We start from the raw sequence: 27,176 nt of genomic DNA on the forward strand, positions 1-27,176 counted from the left end.
GAACTCAGTGGCTGGCTCTTTGATCACCTCTCCCTGATGGGGGGAGCAGCATCACTAGGCCACAGAGGAAGACAATGCAGCCAGCCCTGATGAGTCCTGATACACTAGGGTCAGATGGAAGGGGAGGACCTTCCCCATCAGGGACATGGGAGGAGAAGAGGAAGAAAGGGTGAGATGGGAGGGGATGAGGGAGGAGGCTACACCTGGGATACAAAATGAATAAATTGTAATTAATAAAAAAAAGATAGAGACTGCCTACTTCTTTAAAAGTCATCTCAAATTCTTATTTCAACATTTGAAAAGCCTCTATTATACTTATAATTTTCTAGAACTGTCAGAAATGGTAAAGAATGACACAATTATACAAAAATCTTCCCCTATAGCGACCTATTTACTCTTTTCCCCTGTGTCTGTCTTTCACTTCTGCACATTTATTAAAGTTTTCATTCGTTTTAACTTGACTCCTTGTTTTTAACAGGTGCAATGGGATCTACAGGACTATGTTTTTATGGACACTGTATTGTAATGTTCCTTTTTCAGATGATTCCATCAAGCTCAGGTATAAATCTGTCATTCACTGTTATAGGTTTAGCAATATCAACTGTGCCAGGAATAGTGATGAGCAATAACACTGACAGGATTTTAAGACTATTATCCCTAAGGTCCTAGGTAACCGTATTAGTTACTTTTCTACCCGGTGATTAAATACCACAACCAAGGCAACCTAAAAAGAAAACACTTAATTGGGCTGATGGTTTCAGAGGATTAGATCCCATGATGGTGGAACAAAGGCCTTGTGGCCAGAACAACTGAGAGCTCACATCTTGACCAGCAGAGTTCACACTGGGACTTAAACCAACCTCCAGTCACATGCAGCTTTCAATAGGACCAAAGCTCCTAATTCTTCCCACACAGTTCCACCAACTGGAGACCAAGTATTCAAACATATGAGACCGTGGGGCCATTTTCAGTCAGATACAGTAGCCACACGGTTAGGAATAGTGCATCAGTCTCTACCAGCAGACCTTCTGTTCTTAGATTTGTGTCCCGTTCTTGGGGGAAAACACAAGTGAAGAACATCAGATACTTGCTTCTCAGAACCCAGTATTCATATTGAGCAAACATGACGTACATACTACCTTTACACTGAGAAAATGGTTCAGGATGTGGATTCATATGGGGATCAAAGGAAGTTATCACTACAATAAGAGGAGGAAAGTTGAAGCCTTTGTCAGTGGTACACTTTGAGTTTGCAAAGGAATTTGTGCAGTTGATCCATGGACTCTTTGGAAGCACATAAAAGAAAAGCGTGAGACAATAAGTGGCACAGAAACATAGAAAATTCTAGTAAGAGCTGCATGTTAAGCGATAAAATTCTTATTGGATCGTATTTAGTTGGGTCTCATATTTGGCTCGGTCACTTCACTACAAATGTGTTTTCACATAATCTTGAGCATAACTGAATATAGCTGTAAATATATCTCTATGAGTAGAGCTGCTGGCCCATGTTTATATTTTGCTGTTTTACTAAGGTATTGAAAATGTCATTCTGCACTGTTGCCGTATATGAGCTTGTCAGGTAGGTATCATAAGTGTCAAAATTGTTTTTGAATCTACTGATGAAAAATTATAGTCTCTGTTATTAGACTTTCCTCTTGAATTAATCAATAATGCATTTCTATTTCAAAACCTGCCATTTTTTTCTGAAGTGCATTTATGTCCTATTTCCTTTGCATTTCTGATTTTCCCTTCTTTGCTTTCTAACAACTCCTAATATTAAGAATTAATTTATTAATATTAAATATTATTTTCTCTTTTCTGTCTTATCCAAGTATTCTGTCTTAATAAAATTCAAAAGAATTTCTAAATAAATTTGACATGTGTAAAGTCTTTTTTTTTTCACTTTTTATTATTTTGTTGAAGACAAAGTTTCCCTAGCTCTCAAATGTGTATCATTTTCTACTTTTAACATTTAATCTTTAAATTTTTATTAAAATATTTCCTACAATAGGTTTTGGTCATATTCCTTTCTCTTCCCAATTCCTCTTAATTCCTCCCCACCTCTATTCCCAACAAACTTTATGTTCTCTCTCTATTTCTCATCCTCTTTATGGCCTCTACCATCAGAATAGTTTTATGAACTTCATTTTCAGAAGATCTTTGGGTTTATAGGATAATTTTGTATCAAATGCACACAGATTCAAAATAGTATGTCTACTTCGCATGTGTAGATTTTCCTTAATTATTAACATCTCTGGTTAGTGTGATACATTTATTACAGTTAAGTAATTATACATAGGTTATTACTAACAAAATTTTATGTTTAAATTAGAGTTAATAATGGAATAATATTCTTTGGTTCCTAGGCCCTGATGAATTGTATATTGATCCTACTTTGTTTACTTTAAAACTAATACCTCCAAATTCTGAAGCTGCCTAACAACAAACTAAAGTCATAAATATCTAATTATTTAAAGGGAAACCCATGAAAGCAGATTTTTTTTTTAAGTAAAATACAATTATATTATTTACCTCACTTCTCTCTCCAACCCTCCCTTGTATCTGTCTCCCTCATTCCCTCTCAAATTCTTGGCCTCTTTTTTAAAAAAAATTGTCATAAACACACACACACACACACACACTCACACACACTCACTCACGTAGGAATGCATATATAAATAAAACTATTTAGTCCATTTTGTGTTGATGATACATAAACGCTTTTAGAGCTGACTACTTGGTATTGGATTACCAAAAAGGGGATTCCTCTCTGGGCTAGACCGTTCCTCTCAGCAGTCATTAATTGTTTATGGTTGTTCATCTAAAGGTGGAACTCCAGGAGATTTTCCACATCCACATTGCCACGTCACCTGGTACACTCATTGTTTCTGTCTTATCTAGGTAGTTACATTGTTAATATTTCATGGATGTAGCTTTCTTGTCACATCAAGTAGACACAGCCTCACAGCAGATGTCCTGTTCCTCTGGCTCTTACCAACTTTCTGACCTCTTTAACCAGATGTTCTCTGAGTTTTATTTGTATGAGTTGTGTTGTATATGTGGCTGAGCACCCCAAGGTCAGTTGTTCTCAGCATTTTGACCAGTCGTGGCTTTATGACATGGGCTTTTTAGTCTGCAAAAAGAAGCTTCATTGATGAAGGCTGAGGGATGTATTTATTTCTGTGTTTAAGCATAAACAGTTAGCGTTCAGTTAGGAGTTACAATGAATTAGAAAAATGGCGGTAGTTAAAGCTTCTGTGTAGCCACGGACATCATCAACAGTATAGAAAGGGATCCAGGAAGTAGCAGAGAATCTTGACCAGCTGTTCATCTCCCAGAGGATTATCATGCAAGGTACTAGCTACTCAGAGAACAGGGTCAAGGAAAATAGCCACATTGGAAATGGATCTGGACAGAGAGTTCTCACATGAAGAAATCAAAAAGGCCAAGGCGTATCTCAACAGTGTTCATCATCCTTAGGGATTAGAGCAGTGCAAATCAGAACAACTATGAGATTTCATTTTCCCCCTCTTAGAATGACGAAGAGCAAGAAAACAACTAACAGCAAATGCTGGTGGGAGTATGTGGAAAAGGGAATCTTTCTTCATTGTTGCTGGGGTTGCAAATTAGTACAGTCACTTTGGAAATCAGGGTGGAGAATTCTCAAAAAAAAAAAAAAAGAACCCAAAACTACTATACATCCCAGTTCTATCATTCCTTGGCATATGCCCAAAGAACTTGATACCCTGCTCCACAGATACTTGCTCATTTGTTTTCATTACCACTCTATTTACAATACCTAGAAAGTGGAAACAGCTTGAGTAATCCTCAAGTATTGAGTGGATAGTGAAAATGTGGCACATATATACTACAGAATACTGTTTACTCAGTTGTAAAAGATGAAATCATTAACTTTTCAGAATAATGAATGGAACTGGAAAAATTATATTGAGTGAGGTAAGCCTGACACAGAAAAAAAAAGTCATATGTTCTCTTCATCTGAGGTTCCCAAGCTCAAATCTTCAGATAGAATTCAATTCCCCAAGGAGTTAAAATATTTTTTAGCAATGCTCAGACATTATAATTGTTTTTAAATTTTAATTATGTAATCAGAATGTTACATTATCCTATGTCCAATAAATATACATCTAAGTCCCAATTTTATGCAAAATAATCTGTTATTCTAAAGATCAGCTTGTCTATTATACATTGGCACTTGGAACTGTTTAGCTTCAAAGAAGACAATAACAAATTGATGCAATAATTTTTATCAACTCAGAAAAATAAAAGAAGTGATTGATATTTAAGAAAGTTTTCTGTTGGAAAATCAGAATACTAAGGGTATCAACTATTTTTCCCATTCAGTAAATATGACAGGACAAAAATGAGAAATTATAAAAATGTCTTCTATTCCCAGACTTAATTTCACTCAGGGACTTGATGTCAAAGTTGAGAATTTCTGAATCTTTAACCAAATAAAATATGCTACAGCCATGTAGTATCAAAAGGAAAAGCAAAAACAAAAATATGTTTTGTCAAGGGGATGCTTAATGGGGTAGACTGTGATAGTTTAGTATATCTTGTTGAAAATCCTGAAGACAGATGAAAGAATTCTATGGTAAGAAATTATAGTGAATGAAAGAGGGAGATAAATATTCAATGAGTAAGAATTAAGCAGAAACGAACAAAGAATTACACAGTACAAGAAGCTCAGTGTAACTTTACCAAAGGAGAAAGCATAAATTTATACAGCAGTTTATTATAGAGCGCATCAACTATTAAAATCAGTTAAATGAATAAATTATGATATATTTGGGATGAAGTAACCAATTATAAATACAGGGTGATTTTTTCTGTACTGTATTGAGGAGAAAGAGGCAGAGAGGAAAGAGGAGAGGGGCAGAGGGGGAGCAGAGCAAGAGAGTGATAAGATATATCCTGTCACTACTACTTTAGGTTCTTGCTTTCCTTCCCAGAACGATTCACAGTGACTGGCCTAGAGGGGCCAGTCTTGGCTCCACTGGGTGGAAACCTTGAACTCAGTTGTCAGTTGTCCCCACCACAACAAGCACAGCACATGGAGATTCGCTGGTTCCGGAACCTGTATACAGAGCCTGTGCACCTGTACAGAGATGGTAAAGACATGTTTGGAAAAATTATCTCCAAGTACGTGGAGCGGACAGAACTCCTGAAAGATCTGATTGGTGAAGGCAAAGTGACCCTCAGGATCTTTAATGTGACTATTGATGATGACGGATCTTACCACTGCGTCTTCAAAGCTGGTGATTTCTATGAGGAGCACATCACAGAGGTCAAGGTCACAGGTAGGCAAGGATCTTTCTGAGGGTTCTATAAATCCACATTCTAAATCCATGGGGGTCTGAAGCTTAGAGAAATTTTCAGTGTTTCAGTGTCTATAATACATTCTTGATTATCAAGATCAGGATCATGAATTTTGATTTTTATCTAGATCAAAAATAAAATTATGCCTTTGTACACATCACGTCTATTAATAAATTCTGTTTTAGGTTTACAGAGTGCCAGATTTCTAACTTATCAACCAAACCTTTTTAGGTTTGTTTTATCCCTTTAGTGATTTCAAATAACATGTTAATAAAATGTGTTATTTACTAGTGACTTAAACTTTAAAATAATTTTCTTTGTACTAATTTTTATTCATGATTCTCCTTAAATCAATTCACTAAATACTTAGTGTGAGAATAATTTTCCTGAATCATTGGTTCCACAATTATATAACATTTAAATTTGTCTTCTCACCCTGTAAATTGTATGAATGACAAAATAATGGCAGGAAAGTGGGGAATTAAGGCAAAAAATGAAGTACTCTGTACACTGGAAATGTGTGTTTTGGACTCTAAGCTCATAGGTAGTTAATATTTGTGAACCTCATGTATTTTTTCCAACCCAATAATTAAGAGCTGACCTAAAGAATGTGATGTGACTAATTAATTTTATATTTTAACGCACGATGTGTTAGCATGGGTCTCTGGTTCCTGTACACAGGAGACAGAAGTAGGCATCTCCATGAGTTCAAGGCCAGCTTGGTCTATGCAGTGCTCTAGTTTTGTTATGCCTATGTAGAGAATTCCATGGCAGTAAAGATTGCATAGTGAGACACTGTAATAGAAAAAAAGAAAGAAAGAAAGAAAGAAAGAAAGAAAAGAAAGAAAAAAGAAAGAAAGAAAGAAAGAAAAGAAAGAAAAAAGAAAGAAAAAGAAATAGGGAGAAGGAATGAAGATTACCACAGCAAAGCAATATATTATATGTATATATATTCATAAATATATAAAAAATATATGCATATATATTTAAATCAAGTACCTAAAATTAGTCATTTTCTTCTTAAATATCATTTGCCCCCATCTCATGTATAAAGTGGGACTATCAGAGAGAAAATATATTAAATAGTTCTTTTATATCAGAAAGTTTTGTTAGAGTTCTTTTGGGATTAGGTTAAATCATAATTCTTTCCACATTTTAGGCAAGTCTTATATCCCAGATAATGTCCTAACATTTTCAAAGACAATAACTTGATCCAAATTAGTATGTAATGTATGTTGAAGATATCAATATATTAGTCATTTCATATGAAATATAAACTGTATACACAGGCTATGGAATTGAAATTTCAACTAAAGACTCAGAATTGCATTATGATATTGTTGACTTCATTATTTAATATTAGGGTTCAACAGTGATTAAGTGTTGACTATGGAGAAACATGTTAAGCCAAAGATTCTATGAGGATATAAATATTGATTTTTGTTTATTATTATATTTCAAGGATCTAGGCCAGTCTCAAGTTAGTAAAAAGTAAATATTTTGAATGAATCAATAGATAAATAGATAGTAAAGAACTTATTGCTAGTGATGTTCTGTGACTTTCTATCAGGTTCTCTCCTATTCTGAAAACCCACGCAATCAGAGCCCTTACCTTTTAAGTTTTAGTAATCAAATAATATGGGGAGAGACCTCTAATTTTCTGCTCCATTTCCCCTTTCATCCACTTTAAATACTTTTTTTTATTCCTGTGTTCCCAACCAGCCGTAAACTTACAGGTGCAGATTCACGCTCACCCTCCAACTACCAAAGGTGTGATAGTGGAGTGTCAGTCTGGAGGTTGGTTCCCAAGGCCTCTCGTGGAGTGGAGAGACAGCAGAGGAGCCGTCATTCCAGCTGCATCAAAATCCCAGTCACAGGATGGGGACAGACTCTTCAACACGAAGATATCCCTTCTCATTAGAGACAGCTCCTTTCAGAAAGTCACTTGCTGCCTTCAGAACCCTCTCACAGGCCAAGAGGAAAGGACAAGTGTTATCCTATCAGGTAAAGTCTGTGTATTTGTTCCTCAACACCAGCCATTGAAGGATGATTTAAAGTGAAACAGATTCATTTTCTTTCATTACTTGGTTCCCCAACCTCTAATTAATTTTGGTTTTATTGACCATATTGTTTTACATTGACTATTCTCTTTTCCACATGCTTTTGTTTCATTCTTTTGTCTTTTTTGATATTGGAATTCTATGGCAATTTCAGAAATTTATTTGGGGGAATTTTAGGTTTGTATATAGTGACACATAATCATACCTATCCTTTTTCCAACTTTCAGCTCCCCACATATCCTCCTCAACATATACACACCCCAACTCTATGTCCTGTTTGTTACTAATAACCTACAATGCCTCGTTAGTGCTCTCCATATGGGTATGGCTGTGCGGCATTCACTGGACAGATGGAAACCACCGAGTGGCCACATCCTCAACGGAGAACACATTACCTTCTTTCAGCAACTACCGCCTGCAAATAGCTCCTCAGTTTGGAATGACACCTAGAGATCACTTAACCCCATTTGTGCTGGGATTTTGATGGGCTTGATCTTCTAAAGGTCTTGTACAGCTGCTGTGTGTTCATGAGTGTGTAATCCATGCCATTTCCAGAAGTCATCATTTTATAGAACCCTTCCCTATCCTCTGGCTAATACATTCTTTCTGCCCTCACTTCTGAAGTGTTCCTTGAGCCTTAATGATGATGAGACTAATATAGATATCATATTTAGAAGATGTGTAGCTATTATCTTGTTTTCAGCATTGTGATCACTGACTACTTCTCATTGCAAAAGAAGCTTCTCTGACTGCAGCCGAGAAGAGTCTAAGTCTATTGTTGTAAATATAACTACTCAACCACTGAGAAAAATAACAGTAGGAAGTTTCTACTGATAATGGTGCTTATGAGTTTCCATGTCTTGGATTTTTGAGCAGGAATACAATATCAGGCATGAAATTCCATCCTGTGGAACAGATCTCAAGATCAGAAAGCAGTTACCCTATTATAGTTGTGCCAATATTGCTTTAGCAGTCATATCTTGCCTGACACCTCAGTATTAAATTACGCAGAATTCAGCACTAGGTAAAACCTTTGGTGTCTTTTCTCTCCCCGCCTCCTTCATAACTTCCAGTTCTACACAAGCTAGCCAGCATGAAGGAAGCTTGATTGATTCACTGCCTTCCAAATTACACTTCATACATTCAGCTCCTCTAAAAATAATCTTGAAGTAATTCTTGATTCCTCTCTTTATGGGAAAATGGTAGATCTATCCAGAGTGAGAGTAATCCCAAAGCAGAAATTTGATTCTGGGATCCAATGACCTAGGTTCAATCCTGAATTTCAAATAAAAAACAGATAAAGGACTTGATGGTGAGTGTGATGAGTTTGATCTCAGGGAGTCACATGGAAAAAAAAAAAAGAACCCACAAGTAGCACTACTAGCACAAGTAGTATTCTGATCATTTAATGTGCATGCATGATCACACCACAACACACACATTTATAAGCTGAGAAAATTTAGAAAAAGATGTTGATATTAATACATGACATGAAACTTTAATTTTAGTGTAACCAAGTTTGAAGACAAATCTGATGGCTGCCCTACCAGTAGCATCAGATGTTGTCAGATTATATAAGAGAGTGAACCAATGAAAGAGTTGAGAGTTTTTGAGGACGACACCATGGGAATGGTGGCAAGGAAGCTATTGTTTTATAAGGACTAAGAAGGGTTTCCGCATGGTACAGGAATGACCTATGCTCCCGGAATTTAAGATATACTGAGATATAGAGAAACTCAGAAAATAACAAGCCAGAGAGAAAAATGGAGTCAAGTTGATGACTGGATTCCTCAGCATCACTTTGGGCCATATTACCCCTGCTATCCATCACACATGCTCCTATGCTTTTAGCAACAGGAGTCTGAAAGTTACCCATTGCTACTCGTTCCTGTGATTAGATATAATCAATTGATGAAGGCAGACTTATTAAAACAATAGCAATAAAATATCACTCTCTGTTCAAGTCCCTGAAATTTTTTTTCAGAATAAATACCTCACAGTTTTGTGTGTTGTTACTTTATCTGATCATCTGATCAAATCTCCTAAGAACCTCCATTGTCCACGCAAATATATTCACATGGATTCTGCTGCTTCTCATTCATGGAGACTAGTTCCTGCTCAGAGATCTTCACTCTGGATGTCTTTCACTCCTAGCATGCTGTAAATTCTACTTACTTTCCTGGTTTCTTTTACCATTTTCTTTTTTGACATATTTTTTTTAATTTTATTTTTTTCTTATCAGTTACATTTTATTAACTCTGTATCCCAGCCGTGTCCCGATCCCTCATTCCCTCCCAGTCCCTCCCTCATCTCCACCGTGCCCCTTGCCAAGTCCACTGATAGGGGGGACCTCCTCCCCATTCATCTGATTCTGTTTTATCAGGTATCTTCAGGACTGGCTGCAAAGCTCTCCTCTGTGGCCTAACAGGACTGCTCCTCCCTTGGGGGGTGGGGAGGTCAAAGGGCCAGTCATTGAGTTCCTGTTAGAAATAGTCCTTGTTCCCCTCACTATGGGAAACCAATTGATTACTGAGCTACCACAGGCTACATCTGAGCAGAGGTTCTAGGTTATATTCATACATGGTCCTTGGTTGCATGTCAGTCTCAGAAAAGACCCTGTGCCCAGATATATTTGGTCCTTGTGGAGCTCCTATCCTTTCCTCATCAGACTAACTCCCCTTCTTTCTTATGATTCCCTGTACTCTGCCAAAGGATTGGTCATGAGTCTTTGCTTTGAAAACACTGCTAGTTAGAGACTTTCAAATGCGCTCAGTAGACTCCTGTCATATGTTCAATGAGCCTCCCATCTGTCTTTCTAAACAAGGATTGATAATCTTACCCCATGTCCGCTCTCTTGATTATCTTTTTTAGGTGTATAGATTTCATTATGTTTATCATATCTTATAGGTCTATATAAGTGAGTATATACCGTGTTTGTCTTTCTCCTTCTGGGATATTTCACTCAGGATGATCTTTTCTAGATTCCACCATTTGCCTGCAAATTTCATGATTTCCTCCTTTTTGATTGCTGAGTAGTATTCCATTGTGTAAAAATACCACAATTTCTGTTCCCATTTCTCCGTTGATGGACATCTGGGTTGTTTCCAGGTTCTGGCTATTACAAATATCCCTTTTGTGTACTTGAGCAAACTTTGGGTATATACCTAGCAGTGGTATAGCTGGGTCTTGAGGAAGCACTCTTCCTAATTGTCTTAGAAAGCACCAGATAGATTTCCAGAGTGGTTGTATCAGTTTACATTCCCACCAGCAGTGGAGGAGGGTTCCCCTTTCTCCACAACCTCTCCAGCATGTGTTGTCCCTTGAGTTTTTCATCTTGGCCATTCTGATGGGTGTAAGGTGATATCTCAGGGTCGTTTTGATTTGCATTTCCCTGATGGCTAATGAGGTTGAGCATTTCTTTAAGTGTTTCTCTGCCATTTGATATTCTTCTATCGAGAATTCTCTGTTTAGCTCTGTTCCCCATTTTTTAATTGGATTACTTGGTTTGCTGCTTTTCAGCTTCTTTAGTTCTTTGTATATATTCGATATTAGTCCTCTGTCAGATAAAGGGTTAGTGAAGATTCTTTCCCAATCTGTAGGCATGTGTTTTGTTTTGATGACAGTGTCCTTTGCTTTACAGAAGCTTTTCAGTTTCATGAGGTCCCATTTATTGATTGTTGCTCTTAGAGCCTGTGCTGTTGGTGTTCTGTTCAGGAAGTTGTCTCCTGTGCCAATGAGTTCTAGGCTGTTCCCCACTTTTTCTTCTAACAGATTTAGAGTATCTGGTTTTATGTTGAGGTCTTTGATCCACTTGGACTTTAGTTTTGTGCAGGGTGATAAATATAGATCTATTTTCATTTTTCTGCATGTGGACATCCAGTTGGACCAGCACCATTTGTTGAAGATGCTGTCTTTTTTCCATTGAATGGTTTTGGCTTCTTTGTCAAAAATCGAGTATTCATAGGTGTGTGGGTTTATTCCTGGGTCTTCTATGTGGTTCCATTGATCCTCCTTTCTGTTTCTATGCCAATACCATGCAGTTTTTATTACTATTGCTCTGTAGTACAACTTGAGATCGGGGATAGAGATACCTCCAGATGATCTGTTGTTGTACAGGATTGTTTTGGAGATTCTGGTTTTTTTGTTTCTCCATATGAAGCTGAGAATCTTTTTTTCAAGGTCTGTAAAGAATTGAGTTGGTATTTTGATGGGAAATGCATTGAATCTGTAGATTGCTTTTGGCAGAATAGCCATTTTCACAATGTTAATCCTACCAATCCATGAGCACGGGAGATCTTTCCATCTTCTGAGATCTTCTTCAATTTCTTTCTTCAGAGACTTGAAGTTTTTCTCAAACAGGTCTTTCACTTGCTTGGTTAGTGTCACCCCAAGGTACTTTATGTTATTAGTGGCTATTGTGAAGGGTGTTGTTTCCCTAATTTCTTTCTTGGCCCTTTTGTCTTTGGTATACAGGAGGGCTTCTGATTTTTTTGAGTTGATTTTGTATTCTGCCACTTTGCTGAAGGTTCTTTTACCATTTTCTGCTCAACTATTAACCATCTTATTAAAGACTACTTATGCAAAACAACCTAAAATCATGCAATCTGTCCCACCCCATACCTGGGATTTTGTTACTTTATGATTTTTTATTCATTTAGCATTATTTCCTTTTAACGTACTGTATAACTTAATTCTATTTATTATCCCTTACCTACTTATGTCTCAAAACCATAAACTTTTATTCTTTGTTGGTTGTATATACTGATGTGTGGAAACTTTCAAATATTGCATATCATATTTATATAAGTAAATTAAAATAAAACTTAGAGTGTGTGCTATAAATTGCCAAATAATCATGTACATGTCAGTGTTTATATGTGTTCATAATGCCAATGAGAGATTGAGATGAAGGGAGGCATGTTGAAAACTCAAGAGAATTACATATGTATAAGTCACTAACCAGTTTAGACAATTTAGTTTCTTAAAAAATATATCTTCATTTACTTTTCATTCAACTTCTTTTTCTCATCCAATTAAATCTTTAATAGAAAAGTAAATCTTTATACTATAGAAGTGTCAGAAATAGGAAGATAAATAATTTCAAGATGGAAACATTTCAATAATCTCTTATTCTTCCAGAGTTCATAGAATATGTGTATATATATATATATATATATATATATGTATACATATGCACACACACTTTCACAAACATATATATGGATATATGACATACTGTGTCGTATAGAAACCCACGTGTTTAATGTACCTATAACACATGCATATTTTAAAATAACAGGTAAAGAGGAGATACTATTTATTTACAAAGCATGTTTTATGAGTCAGTACTTCCTTAATGATGATGTGTTGTTTTAAAGCATGTTTGAGGGTACAGATACAACACGGTTGGTAGAATATTTCCCTAGAATACACAAAGCCACGGATTCAATTCCTAGTGCCACATACACTGGGCTTTCCATTGTACTCCAGTAATCCCATTACTATTGAGGTAGAGGCAGGGGGATTAGGAGAACAAAGTCATCCACATACAAATTCAGTACTGCACACTGTATGGAAACTTACACAAAGGAATGGAAGATGGCATTAGAAATGACCTTATCATCATTCCTGGAAACCTGTGCTTTGGTCATAGGCAATGGAAAGGAACAATTAGCTCTGCCTCTTCCTTTTCACCAAAGAAACTCTTGAGAGGCAATGGGAGGGAGTAATAAGATAATTGTCCTTATTTAACTTTGCACTAGTCTCAAACTAATTCACGCCTGGTTTAGCTTTACTCTAGACATGCCATGCTTTTCATGGGGGCCATGATAATTTTCTCCAAAGTGTACTACATCTAATGTGCCAGAGATCTGAGATCTTGAATAGGAACCTGTCTTGCAAGTTCATCATTTGTAATTGAATGAGTGGAACATTTGATATTTTCTACATTTTAATATGTGTGATCATCTATTTCAGATAAATTTTTTTCATGGAATAAGATTTGGAAAATGATTCTAGGCATAATACTACTTGTGATGGTGTTGTCCATTTTGGTTTCCAGTTGTCTGCTACATCAAAGACATAACTGTAAGTAGGGTCGAAGGATGAGAGACACAAGTTGGAGAAGGGGAAGGAGCTAAAGCTGTTATAAACCTTGCTTTGCAGACCTCCCTGCTTAAATTGCTCTAATGTTTTGTGTTATCAGTTACTTGTGTGTCTAGCTATTTCTTGTTCCTAACGTGCCTTGTCTTTCTTATGGAGCTGTTGACAATATGTTTGGGAAATTTGGGTTTCTAGAACCTCAATCATGTTGGAAGTTTTATTTTGTCATGTTGTGACAAAGACACCAAACCAACCTGGGAAACGTTTTAGAAATCAATGTGACAGGAACTCAATGACTGGCTCTTTGGCCTCCCCACCCCCCAAGGGAGGAGCAGTCCTGTTAGGCCACAGAGGAGAGCTTTGCAGCCAGTCCTGAAGATACCTGATAAAACAAGATCAGATGAATGGGGAGGAGGTCCCCCCTATCAGTGGACTTGGCAAGGGGCAAGGTGGAGATGAGGGAGGGAGGGAGGGAGGGACTGGGAGGGAATGAGGGATCGGGACACGGCTGGGATACAGAGTTAATAAAATGTAACTGATAAGAAAAAATAAAATTCAAAAAAAATAAAAAAAATAAAACGATATGGATCAGCTGCTCAAATTTAAAAAAAAAAAAGAAATCAATGTGATGTTCATGGATTTGTCACTTCACTCCAAGCATCCAGTTGCCTTGTCTGGGGTAATGTCCTCAACTGTCCATGATAAAGTGACTACACAGAGGGGCACTAATTGTGACATCACGTTATTTACTTATTATAGGAGACAACGTTTGCATCCATTCTCTACTGTGCTGCATTCAGGAGAAGGATTTCCCCAAAAAATATAAAATGCAAAACAAAACAAACAAACAAAATCCCAGCTGTCTCAAATTTGAGGGTATTTTCTACTTTAAAAGCCTTAAATGTAGATCCACTTTGGGAGAGCACAATTAGGCATCTAGACCTCCTTCCAGTTGTAGCTTAGCCATCAGTCACGGAATTCAGTCTTGTGGGTTTTATACACTTCTCAAGTTCCTGTATTTCCTCTTGCCATTGAAAACTTCTATTCTAGTCTGAGCCTGCTAGTCTACTCAAGCACCCCTGTTTTCTACCACAGCCTTTACAGAATATTTGAAGGAATGCCTGAAAGCCATGTGGCCAAGACAGGTCCCAATTTTACTATTCATGGGAATGGCCTTGAACTTGGGTTGTTTTTTTTTTTCTCAACCCCCCAACACTAAGATTATAAGTGTGTGATGCAAACATGATTTTAAACAGTGCTAGGGATGGATCCCAGGGCTTTGTGCATACGAAGTACACACTTTATCAACTACATCTGCATACTGTTATTACATTCTTTTTTTATTTAACTTTTATTAATTACACTTTATTCCTTTTGTATCCCCCCATAAGCCCCTCTCTCCTCCCCTCCCGATCCCACCCTCCCCCTTCCTTTCTGCATGCATGCTCCTCCCCAAGTCCACTGATTGGGGAGGTCCTCCTCTCCTTCTTTCTGATCTTAGTCTATCAGTTCTCATCAGAAGTGGCTGCATTGTCAGGGTTCTAGGTTATCTTCATGGATAGTCCTTGGTTGGAGTATGAGTCTCTGGGAAGTTCCCTGTGTTCAAATTATCTTGTTCTGTTGCTCTCCTTGTGGAGTTCCTGTCCTCTCCAGCTCTTACTATTTCCCACTTCTTACATAAAATTCCATTCACTCTGCCCATCAGTTGGCCATCAGGCTCAGCATCTGCTTTCACAGTCTGCATGGCAGAGGCTTTCTGAGGCCTCTGTGGCAGGTTCCTAGGTTGTTTCCTGTTTTCTTTTTCTTCTGATGTCCATCCTCTTTTCCTGTCAGGATGGGGATTGAACATTTTAGTTAGGGTCCTCTCTTTTGCTTAGTAAGTTTAGATGTACAGATTTTAGTGGGTTTATTCTATGTTGTATGTTTATATGAGTGAGTATATACCGTGTGTGTCTTTTTGCTTCTGGGACAACTCACTCAGGATGATCCTTTCCAGGTCCCACCATTTACCTGCAAATTTCATGATTTCTTTATTTTTCATTACTGAGTAATACTCCATTGTATAGATGTACCACAGTTTCTGCATCCATTCTTCAGTTGAGGGGCATCTGGGCTGTTTCCAGCTTCTGGCTATTACAAATAAAGCTGCTACAAACATGGTTGAGCAAATGTCCTTTTTGTGTACTTGAGCCTCTTTTGGGTATATGCCTAGGAGTGGTATGGCTGGATATTGAGGAAGTGCTATTCCTAGTTGTCTGAGAAAGCGCCAGATTGATTTCCAGAGTGGTTGTACAAGTTTACACTCCCACCAGCAGTGGAGAAGGGTTCTCCTTTCTCCACAACCTCTCCAGCATGTGTTGTCACTTGAGTTTTTCATCTTGGCCATTCTGATGGGTATAAGGTGAAATCTCAGGGTTGTTTTGATTTGCATTTCCCTAATGGCTAATGAAGTTGAGCATTTCTTTAAGTGCTTCTCTGCCATTCGATATTCCTCTACAGAGAATTCTCTCTTTAGCTCTGTTCCCCATTTTTTAAGTGGATTACTTGGTTTGCTGCTTTTCAGCTTCTTTAGTTCTTTATATAAACTGGATATGAGTCCTCTGTCAGATAAAGGGTTGGTGATGATTCTTTCCCAATCTGTAGGCAGTCGCTTTGTTTTGATGACGGTGTCCTTTGCTTTACAGAAGCTTTTCAATTTCATGAGGTCCCATTTATTGATTGTTGCTCTTAGAGCCTGTGCTGTTGGTGTTCTGTTCAGGAAGTTTTCTCCTGTACCAATGAGTTCTAGGATATTCCCCACTTTTTTTTTCTAGCCGATTTAATGTGTCTGGTTTTATGTTGAGGTCTTTGATCCACTTGGACTTCAGTTTTGTGCAGGGTGATAAGTATGGATCTAGTTTCATTTTTCTACATGTAGACATCCAGTTGGACCAGCACCATTTGTTGAAGATGCTATCTTTTTTCCATTGTATGCTTTTGGCATCTTTGTCTAAAATCAGGTGTCCATAAGTGTGTGGGTTTATTTCTGGGTCTTCTGTTCGGTTCCATTGATCCACCATTCTGTTTCTATGCCAGTACCATGAAGTTTTTATAACTATAGAAGCGGTCATCAAAAGTCTCCCATCCAAAAAAAGCCCAGGACCAGATGGCTTCAGCGCAGAATTCTACCAGATCTTTAAAGAAGAGTTAACTCCAATTCTTTTCAAACTATTCCACAAAATAGAAACAGAAGGAACATTACCAAACTCATTCTATGAAGCCACTGTCACCTTTGTACCTAAACCTCACAAAGACTCAACAAAGAAAGAGAATTTCAGGCCAATCTCCCTTATGAACATTGATGCAAAAATACTTAACAAAATACTCGCAAACCGAATACAAGAACACATCAAAGATATTATCCACTATGACCAAGTAGGCTTCATCCCAGGTATGCAGGGGTGGTTCAATATACGGAAATCCATCAATGTGATCCACCATATTAACAAACTGAAAGAAAAAAACCACATGATAATCTCCCTAGATGCTGAAAAAGCATTTGACAAAATCCAACATCCATTCATGTTTAAAGTACTGGAGAGATCAGGGATACAAGGCACATATCTAAACATAGTAAAGGCGATATACAGCAAGCCTATAGCCAACCTCAAACTGAACGGAGAGAAACTTAAAGCAATCCCACTAAAATCAGGGACAAGGCAATGCTGCCCACTCTCCCCATATCTCTTCAACATAGTGCTGGAAGTCCTTGCTAGAGCAATAAGACAGTTGAAGGAGATCAAAGGGATACAGATGGGAAAGGAAGAAGTCAAATTATCACTATTTGCAGATGATATGATAGTATACATGAGTGACCCCAAAAACTCTACCAGGGAACTCCTCCAGCTGATAAACACCTTCAGCAAAGTGGCTGGATACAAAATTAACTCAAAAAAAGTCAGTAGCACTCCTGTATACAAAAGACAAAAGGGCTGAGAAAGAAATTAGAGAAACAACACTCTTCACAATAGCCACAAATGACATAAAGTACCTTGGTGTAACCCTAACCAAGCAAGTCAAAGACTTGTATGAAAAAATTTCAAGCCTCTGAAGAAAGAATTAAAAGAAGATATGAGAAGATGGAAAGATCTCCCATGCTCATGGCTTGGCAGGATTAACATAGTAAAAATCTTACCAAAAGCAATCTACAGATTTAATGCAATTCCCATCAAATTACCAACACAATTCTTTACAGACCTGGAAAGAAAAATTCTCAACTTTGTATGGAATAAGAAGAAACCAAGAATTGCTAAAACAATCCTCTACAATAGATATCTTCAGGAGGTATCTCCATCCCTGTTATTGCATTCTTTAAAAACGGTTTAAAGACAAATGTGTAGGATGTGCTTAGAAAGTTTGAAGGCTCAGTTAGTTAATTGGCATTTGTATGTTCTTCTTCGATACACATGATTTGGCTAGCTCTGTCTGATTATCTAAGATTCCAGTACAAGACATGATTTCTTCTTGTTAAGTAGGCCATAATGTTAGTTACCACTGAAACATGCATGCCAATTTTCACCCCTGGTCTTCTCATGCCATATGCACAAACACACACATGTGTGTTGTGTGTTGTGTAAAACAACTATTAATTAAAAATAGTTCATGAATATGAAAGAGATAAGAAGGGTTTGGGTAACATGAACATGCATAGAGGGAGAAAGGGAAGAGGGAAACGGTGAAATTATATTATGTAAAATGTTTTTTAAAAGCGTTTTATAAATGTAGAACTGCTTCTGTGTGTGTTTCACATTTATTCAGCTGTCAAGGGTTAAACATGGTTTTCCAGAAGCTCTGAGAGATTTACAGTGAAAACTATTCCTAAATAGAGTTTTACTGTAAAATTCTCTTCCCATTATCCAACTGTTTCTCACTGTCACACTTCAAACCCCTAACATTTAACTAACTTTGGTGGATGTTAGTTAAATGTTGAATGGATCATTTACAAGGGGGCAGTATTAATTTTGTAATGAGAATTTTTATATCACAGACTGATTGACAAGAGGGAGCAAAGTAAAGATGAACTTCTTTCTGGAGGTTTGCCAGTCTCGGTCTAGAACTCCTTCCATCCTGTAAACAGTTTTGCCCCTCCCTCAGGTCACCATCAGTTCTCCAAGCTTCAGTTGTGCTATGTTCTGATGAATACAAAGAGATGAAATCAGATGACAGCCTTGCTTTCTGGATATACTTTCCAAACCAAACCTTTACACCATAATGAGTGATTATAACTTTGTTTCTTCAGATGATTTCTGGAAGTGGGATGCTCCTTGGGTGATAGGCATATTAATAATGACATCTTCAGTGGTGATTGTCATATCAATTATGGCGTATTTACATATGAAACAAAGAGGTGAGTACCATGAAGTGTATGAAAACTTCTAGTAAATATACTTTTTCCCAAATGCTTAGTCACTCTTTAGACATTTGGCTAAAGAAGAGGGATGCTTGGATAGAATGCATTATCAATTGGCCTCTCAACTTTTTACTCCTGAACTACAATTTGGTATTCAACTTTATAGTTGTAATGGAAGCTATATAAACAAACAAACAAACAAACAAACAAAAGCCCAGTGTAGAAGTCACAAACTTGAGCTGTATTTTCAGTAATTTTTTTTCATTAATGTTTCTCTATTGATGATTTGGACACAGAATAAAATCAAACTAGAGTTAATACCACATACAAATTCATGAATGTGTTTGTTATATGAGTTGTCCTTCAGAATGTTGTAGACAGTGTAAGAACAAGTTGTAAAAAAATGGATGGATAATTTCCTTGGTGAGAATGAAATTACCTTTTTATCTCTTTTCATTAATTGGGTTTGAAGTCTGTTTTGTAAGATATTGGGATATCTTAGCCTTCTGTCCTGTCCCACACTCACACATCCAGAAAGTACAGAGCAGTAGAATCTGAGAAGTGAATCATAGGTCTGTAATCCAGCTGTGCCTACTCTGCTGCAGTCCTCCTAATGTTTGGAACTCTCCCCAGTTCCTGTTTCAGATACACATTTTGAATTGGATACTTTGTGGTTGGAAGACGTAAGTGTAATCTTGTGTGCGCTGATGGTTCCTGCCACCATGCTCATTTCCTATATGTACTTCAGACTGAGAGGTAAATGGGATGAGGAATATCAGCTCAAAGAATGTGTTTATGTGTGATGTCAAGCTGTCTTAAAGTTTAAATTCCGAATCACTGTATCTTAGTTTTTAAAAAAGAAAAGCACAACACATGTGTTGTCTATATAAGGCTTTCAGGTTATGGTCTTCTCAAGGATTCTGGGGAATATAGTTATAGAAATGTTTGTGTCTCAAATGCTAATGGCATACTCAGATCTGATTGTGACAAATGTATCAGGGATAAGTGGAAGGACTGCTTGTTTGATCCGTTCTCTGAAACCTTGGAAGGTTTCTTAACATTGCAGCTCAAATATTAAGATGATAATGTTGGTCCATCTTCACAACAGCGCCATGAGAGGGAGCCCACCCCTGACATTGTCTGGAGGGCCAGGATCCATAGGCTGAATAGCTGAGAGTCCTAGGATAGAACCAAGCATGACTGGCAAAATGTTAATGAAATGATGCCTAATGATATTCTGCTATAATCATAGATTGGTCTCAGCATAATCATCATGAGAAAGGCTTCACCCAGACACTGATGGATACAGATGCAGAGACCCACAATCAGACATTAAGCAGACTCAGAGAATCCCATGCAAGGGAGAGAAAAGATTATAGGAACCAGAGAAGTCAAGGACACCACAAGAAAACCTACAGAATCAACTAACCTAGGCTCATAGGTGCTCACAGAGACTGAGCTGCCAACCAGGGAGCCTGCATGGGACTGACCTAGGCTCTCCACACATGTTACAGTTGGGTAGTTTGGTCTTCTGGTGGGACTCCTAACAGTGGGAGCAGGGGCTTCCTCTGAACTTTTGTTTGCTTTTGGGAACCTTTTTTCCAACTGGGTTGCCTCAACCAGCCTTAATAGAAAAAGAGGTACCCAGTTTTACTGCAATTTGATGTGCCATGGCTGGTTGATGTCCACGGGAGGCCTTCCCTTTTCTGAAGACAACTGGAGGATGTGTGTATGTGGGGGGGGGTGCAATAGTGGGGGAAGGATTGGGAAAAAGAGGCTGTAGGAAATGTGGTCTGGATTTGTAAATATAACTTAATAAAGTAATAAAAATGATGACAATGAAATGCCATAATTTCTTCTATGAGAAACATGCAAGTTTTCACAATGAGTGGGCCAAGAAAATTCCCAACCCTATCATCATTTCTTGGAAATATTTCCTAACTTATGTCCCAAACTAAATGCCCTGCTTTTATTGCACAACATATTGTAGGTATGCAAACAGAAGGAGATATGAAAAATGTAAGCCAGGACAGGAATTTTCAACACCTGTTTATTTGATCTACCAATAACTGTCATTCCATGTTTTGCTTTGTCTCTCAGAGGCTTTCCAGACTCTGTTGAACACAGAGGTAGGAGGGAGGGAGAAGAGTCCAGAATGGGTGGGGCCTGCAGGACTCCAGTCCTGCTGGGGGTACTGGGTTGGGGGAGAAGGGTTTCTTTGAGGATTTTAGCTCTTCCCCAATAGGGACAAGAAAAAAGAAGGAGTGGAGCAGTTCAGGCACTAGCAGACAATGTGGCTAGGAGCTGCTCATTGGCAGTCAACAGCAGGAACTCAGGCTCCTCAGGTTCCAGAACTAGAAGATGGGCAGGAGATCAGACTCTGATGCTGGACCAGGTTGCTGTGGCCACAGTGGTAGCAGCTGTGAGAGCCTAACTCGCAGGTGGGTCCAAGGGTCAATGATGAATGCTTCAGAGAGATAGGGAGAGGTAGAGGAAAAGCAAGAGGGTAAGGGAAAAGGAGAGGGAGAGGGATGGGGGAAGGGAGGGAGGGAGGAAGAGAGAGAGAGAGAGATAGACAGAGGGATGATGAATGCTTCAGAGAGAGAGGGACAGGGAGGGAAGGAAAGGGAAGACAGGGAGGGATATTGGAAGAGAGACAGAGAGAGAAAGACAAAGACACACACACACAGAGATATCTCTCAAAAACATTCCAGCTCAGTGAAAACAGCCACTCTCATATGATCTTTGGTGAAATAGTTTGTTGAAATAGAGGGACTATGTAAACCTAGGTCAGTGGGAAGAGCATGTAGGGTTGAATGCGTTCCATTTGCTGAGATTAAGATGCTGATGATGCTTTATTTGCATGGCGAGAAATTACAGGTGCTGGGCTGCATGACTGACTACTTATACCCACCAGTTTGGGGGTTGCCAGATTAAATGCTTCTGCTCCATGGCAGACATGGAAACAGGAAGGGAGCCATCCCATTCCTGCTGTTCTCAGGATGAGATTTTAAATCTCTAGTTTGAGATTTCTGGGGTTTGAACACACTCCACTTCACCAGTTCCATGCCAGTTCCTCTGGTGGCACAGTCCATGTGTCCCACAAATAACCTACAGTCCTAAAGTATGACATTAAAAATGTGCACATTGTGTTGTATGTGGTGATTAATGTTTACTATTGATATATCTTCTGGTAAAGCTGCTGTTAATCCTAAAGAGCTGTATAACCAAATCACCACATAGAGACTGGGTTTATTTAGTTAACCTAGAACACAATGCTGGGCAATAGTTACTCCCCCTAAACCTCCAAGCCCTCATAGTTTCCTAGCGTTTAGATTTTACCCATTATACTTGCTTTTTGTCAAATCTTAGGACTGGTTCATTCTCCACGTAGTTCCAAGATCCCCTTCCAGATTGGCTCTCCTAGCTCTGCCCTTGCCTTTTTTTCCTCCCACTCATTTCCTGTCCTCTGCCTCCTCCCCTCTCCTTGCTCAACATTGTGGCTAGTTGCTTTATTTTGGCCTGTTTATACAAAGTTGAGACAGGATGCTTAGAATAAGTATCACAATGCAATATCCAGATTGAAACCAGAGGGTAGGGGAGAGAAATAAGCATTTGAATGAACAAGGGTAAGGTGTATACATTTCAAAAGAACATTATACCAACAACATTGTTAATAAATTGTAATTTTTATTGCCAATAAACTTTCCCCTAATTACAACAAAAAGCTCTAGTGAATACCTGCAAACAATACAGACAAATTATTAAGCAAAATAGACTCATAGACAATACTCAGAAGAATAATGTACAGCATTTTTGTTTTTGCATCCCTGACCTGGTTTTCTTTAGGATTTTTGTGAACATTGCCAGTATATAGTTGGAGAGGCCAAAACGAGAATATTCAACAAACCGCAGCACTGATTATCAAATTTCAACAGGTGGGAATTTCCGAATGCAAGAGATATGAGTACACACGCTGCAATAAAAATTAGCAGTCCTCATAAAAGGCCCCTGTGTCCAGATATATTTGGTCCTTGTGAAACTCCTGCCCTCTCCAGGTCCTATCAACTCCCCCCTGCTTTTTGATTGTTTGTTTGTTTCCCTGCATTCTGCCAGAGGTTTGGTTGACTCTTAATACCTGCTTTGATACACTGCTAGGTAGAGTCTTTCAGAGGCCCTCTGCTGTAGGCTCCTGTCCTGTTACTTGTTTGCTCCTACATCCAATGTCCATCTCATTTGTCTTTCTAAGTGAGGATTGATCATCGTACCCTGGGTCTTCTTTCTTGTCCAAACAAGTACCATGTATGGATGCAACCTAGAGCCCCTGCTCAGATGTAGCCCTTGGTAGTTCATTATCCAAGTGAGTACCCTAATAAGGGGAACAGGGACTGTTTCTGACATGAACTCGATGTCAGAAACAGTTCTTTGACCTCTTTGACCTCCCCCACCCAGGGAGAAGCAGCCTTGCTAGGCCACAGATGAGGACTTTGTAGCCAGTCCTGAAGACACCTGATAAACCAGTATCAGATATAAGGGGAGGAGGTTCTCCCTTATCAGTGGACTTGGAAAGGGGCAGGGAGGAGATGAGGTAGGGAGGGTGGGATTGGGAGGGAAAGAGAGAGTGGGATACAGCTGGGATACAAAGTTAACAAAGGATAACTAATATTAAGAAAATAAGGGGCAGGGCAAGATGGCAGCGCCGGGAGGACTCTCATTCTGAGGAGCAGCACAGCAGGATTGGCAAAGTGACCAGCAATCAGAACTCGTGGCCATAAAACACAAGTGATTGTGTTTCTCAGGTGAGAGGATACCCCACGGTGGGGGATTCAATCAGCTTTAACTCACCCGGCTAAACCGCGGAAGAGATCCCTGTTCCGCCAGGCGCTTGGTCGTCAGCCCAGAGCTACACGCCAGCGCAATCTGGTCACGGTCCCAGACTGAACTGTGGGCCCACAACACCATAGACTGGATTTCCCAGTCGAGAGATAACCCCACGGAGCAGGAAACAATTGGGACCGACCCCAGGTTACCCAGACATCCCCTGGAAAAGACTCGGGTTCCGCGGGTGCCCCAAGAGCCAGTCCGGACCCAGAGCCGGGAACCCAGGCTCCTGCACGGAGCCCAGGCTGCGCGCGTGATTCGCCGCCTCAGATAGAACTGTGGGCACCAGGGCACCAGGGCACCAGACTGCGTGTCTCTAGCAGGAGGAAACCGCCAGCGGAGGGAGTTAGCAGTTCTAACGCTTAGGACACCCAGCACCAAAACACTTCCTGGACTCACACAGACTCTAGTGCAGGCAGGAGCACTGTGCTCTGCCGCCATTGTTGAGTTCCCCTGGGGCACTGGGACACACAGCTGCATCCTCGGACCTGCAGGAGCCGAAGAGCCATTACAGCAGCCCTCAGATACTGTGCCAGGGATCGGCCAGTTGTCCCTGGCTGGACTGCCAAAACTGTGGGAATCCCTGATCCTTCAGGGGGGCTGCATCCACAGCGTCTGGACCAGAGCGGTGCCTACAGTCGCCATCCCAGACAGAGACACACAGCTTCTGGTCCAGAGTGAGGCACCCAGCCTCCAGACCAGAGCAGTGCCCCCAGGCGCCAACTCAACCTAGGTGCACATTCTCCAGGTCCAGAGCGGAGCAATCAGCCTTTGGCCCAGAGACTTGCTGAGTGCACCTCCCACTTTCTCAGACAGAACTGTGCGCCCCAGGATAACAGACTGAGTTTCCCTGTTGGGAGAAAACCCCACAGCTAGGGAATCAGCAGGTTTTTCAAGAGGATTGTACATGGAAATTTAGTGAGCAGCAGCACACTAAATTTATAACAAGAAACCCAGCAGTGGGGCAGCTGTCTTGAGAAATTCTATGGGTAAGAGGAGATCCCCCCCGCCTAACATAGACCACAGCTACTACTCAGGGCTATAAACCTGACATGAGCAGTGGCAACTCCGGAGAAACACTGGCCATACACTGACCATAACCAAAAAGCAGAGAAGGACTCCTTCAGGAAAAACCATCTTCCGGCCAAGGGGATACTCCCTACCTCAGGACTCCAGGAAGCACAGAAACTAACAACCAACACCTAAATCAGCCCAATGGGTAGAGGTCAGCGTAAAGGCTCAACCAACAAAAGACAGAGCAATATGGCATCTCCAGAACCCAGCCATCCAGGGGCGAACAGCCCTGAACAATGCAGCATAATAGAAAATCAAGAAGATGACCTTACATCTATGTTGATGAAGAGAATAATAGAGGAAACAGATAAAATACATAAAGAATTAGAAGAAGATAAAACCAAACAGATCATGGCTATCCGTAAATAAATGGAGGAAGATAAAGACAAGCAGATTAGGGCCATCCGTGAAGAAATACGGGAAGATGCAGCCAAACAGCTTGTGGCCTTCAGAGAAGAAATAATTAAATCACTGAAAGAAATCAGAGAGACAGAGTTGAAGGAACTAAAAGAAAAAGAGGAAATTACAAGCAGACAGGTGAAGGAAGTAAACAAAACAACTCAAGACCTGAAGATAGAACTAGAAAAATTAAAGAAAACACAAATGGAGGAAATAATGGAGAGGAAGAATTTAGGGAAGAAAACAGGAACTACAGAGGTAAGCATAACCAACAGAATACAAGAAATGGAAGAAAGAATCTCAGGTGTAGAAGATACAATGGAAGAAATCGATGTATCTGTCAAAGAAAATGTTAAATCCAAAAAATTCCTGACACAGACCGTCCAAGAAATCCAAGACAATATGAAAAGACAAAACCTAAGAATAATAGGAATAGAGGAAAAAGAAGACTCCCTTCTCCAAGGCCCAGAAAATATTTTCAACAAAATCATTGATGAAAATTTCCCCAAGTTAAAGGAGAAGCCAATAAGGATACATGAGGCCTACAGAACACCCAACAAATTTGACCAGAAAAGAAAATCCTCCCGCCACATAATAATCAAAACAGTAAGTATACAGAACAAAGAAAAAATACTAAAAGCTGCAAGGGAAAAAGGCCAAGTAACATATAACGGCAAACCCATTAGAATCACACCTGACTTTTCAACAGAAACTATGAAAGCCAGAAGGGCCTGGACAGATATCATGCAGACCCTAAGAGAACACAGATGTCAACCCAGGCTACTATACCCTGCAAAACTCTCAGTCCTCATAGACGGAGAAAACAAGATATTCAATGACAAAAACAAATTTCAACAATACCTACACACAAATCCAGCATTACAGAAGACACTGGAAGGGAAAATACAACCCAAGAAAATTAGCTTCTGTCAAGAAAACACAGGAAATAATTAACCTTACTACAGCAAAACAAAAAGCAACCAAGCACACAACCTTATGAACACAGCCAACATCAAAATTAAAGGATCTAACAGCCACTGGTCATTAATCTCTCTCAACATCAATGGACTCAACTCTCCAGTAAAAAGACACAGATTAACAGAATGGATACGTAAACAAAACCCAGCAATCTGTTGCATACAAGAAACACACCTAAGACACAAAGATAGACATTACCTGAGGGTAAAAGGTTGGAAGACGACTTTCCAAGCAAATGGACCGAAGAAACAAGCAGGAGTAGCCATTCTAATATCTGATAAAATAGACTTTCAACCAAAATTAATAAAAAGAGATGAGGAAGGACACTTCATACTCATCAAAGGAAAATTCCACCAGGAAGACATCACAATCCTGAACATCTATGCCCCAAATGCAAGAGCACCCACATTTGTAAAAGAAACATTGATAAAATTTAAACCACATATAGATCCCCACACATTAATAGTGGGAGACTTCAACACCCCACTCTCAACAAAGGACAGGTCAACAAAACAGAAATTAAACCAAGAAACAATATCTCTGACAGAGGTCATGAATCAAATGGACCTCACAGACATCTACAGAACTTTACACCCAAACACAAAAGAATTTACCTTCTTCTCAGCACCTCATGGAACCTTCTCCAAAATAGACCATATAGTTGGTCACAAAGCAAGCCTCAACAGATACAAGAAGACTGAAATAATCCCTTGTATCCTGTCTGATCACCATGGAATAAAGCTGGACTTCAACAACAACAGAAATAGCAAAAAGCCTACACACACATGGAAACTGAACAACTTGTTACTAAATGACAGCTGGGTCAGGGAAGAAATAAAGAAAGAAATTAAAGCCTTTCTAGAACTGAATGAAAATGAAGACACAACATACCCTAACTTGTGGGACACAATGAAAGCAGTGCTAAGAGGAAAGTTCATAGCACTAAGTGC

General features: G+C 39.2%; 1 protein-coding gene across 1 annotated transcript; it reads left to right on the forward strand.

Annotated features, from left to right (window-relative positions):
* Positions 1-483: 483 nt before the first annotated feature.
* On the forward strand, positions 484-21,328 carry LOC129692404 (selection and upkeep of intraepithelial T-cells protein 1-like). The gene is made up of 8 exons (XM_055628743.1): positions 484-559; positions 4,977-5,324; positions 7,066-7,347; positions 13,380-13,490; positions 18,784-18,891; positions 19,528-19,650; positions 20,147-20,250; positions 21,140-21,328. The coding sequence occupies exons 1-8, from the start codon at positions 484-486 to the stop codon at positions 21,326-21,328; spliced, it is 1,341 nt and encodes a 446-aa protein (XP_055484718.1).
* Positions 21,329-27,176: the final 5,848 nt, after the last annotated feature.

This window comes from Psammomys obesus, unplaced genomic scaffold (assembly GCF_907164565.1).
Source record: "Psammomys obesus unplaced genomic scaffold, mPsaObe1.curated_primary_1811, whole genome shotgun sequence".
Lineage (NCBI taxonomy): Eukaryota > Metazoa > Chordata > Mammalia > Rodentia > Muridae > Psammomys > Psammomys obesus.

Excerpts from the sequence above, each read along its gene's own strand:
- LOC129692404 (XM_055628743.1), top strand. The coding sequence starts at position 484 with ATGGGATCTACAGGACTATGTTTTTATGGACACTGTATTGTAATGTTC. Across the intron at positions 560-4,976 it reads GATGATTCCATCAAGCTCAG|AACGATTCACAGTGACTGGC; the intron begins GTATAAATCTGT and ends TTTCCTTCCCAG. Across the intron at positions 18,892-19,527 it reads TTTACATATGAAACAAAGAG|TTCCTGTTTCAGATACACAT; the intron begins GTGAGTACCATG and ends AACTCTCCCCAG.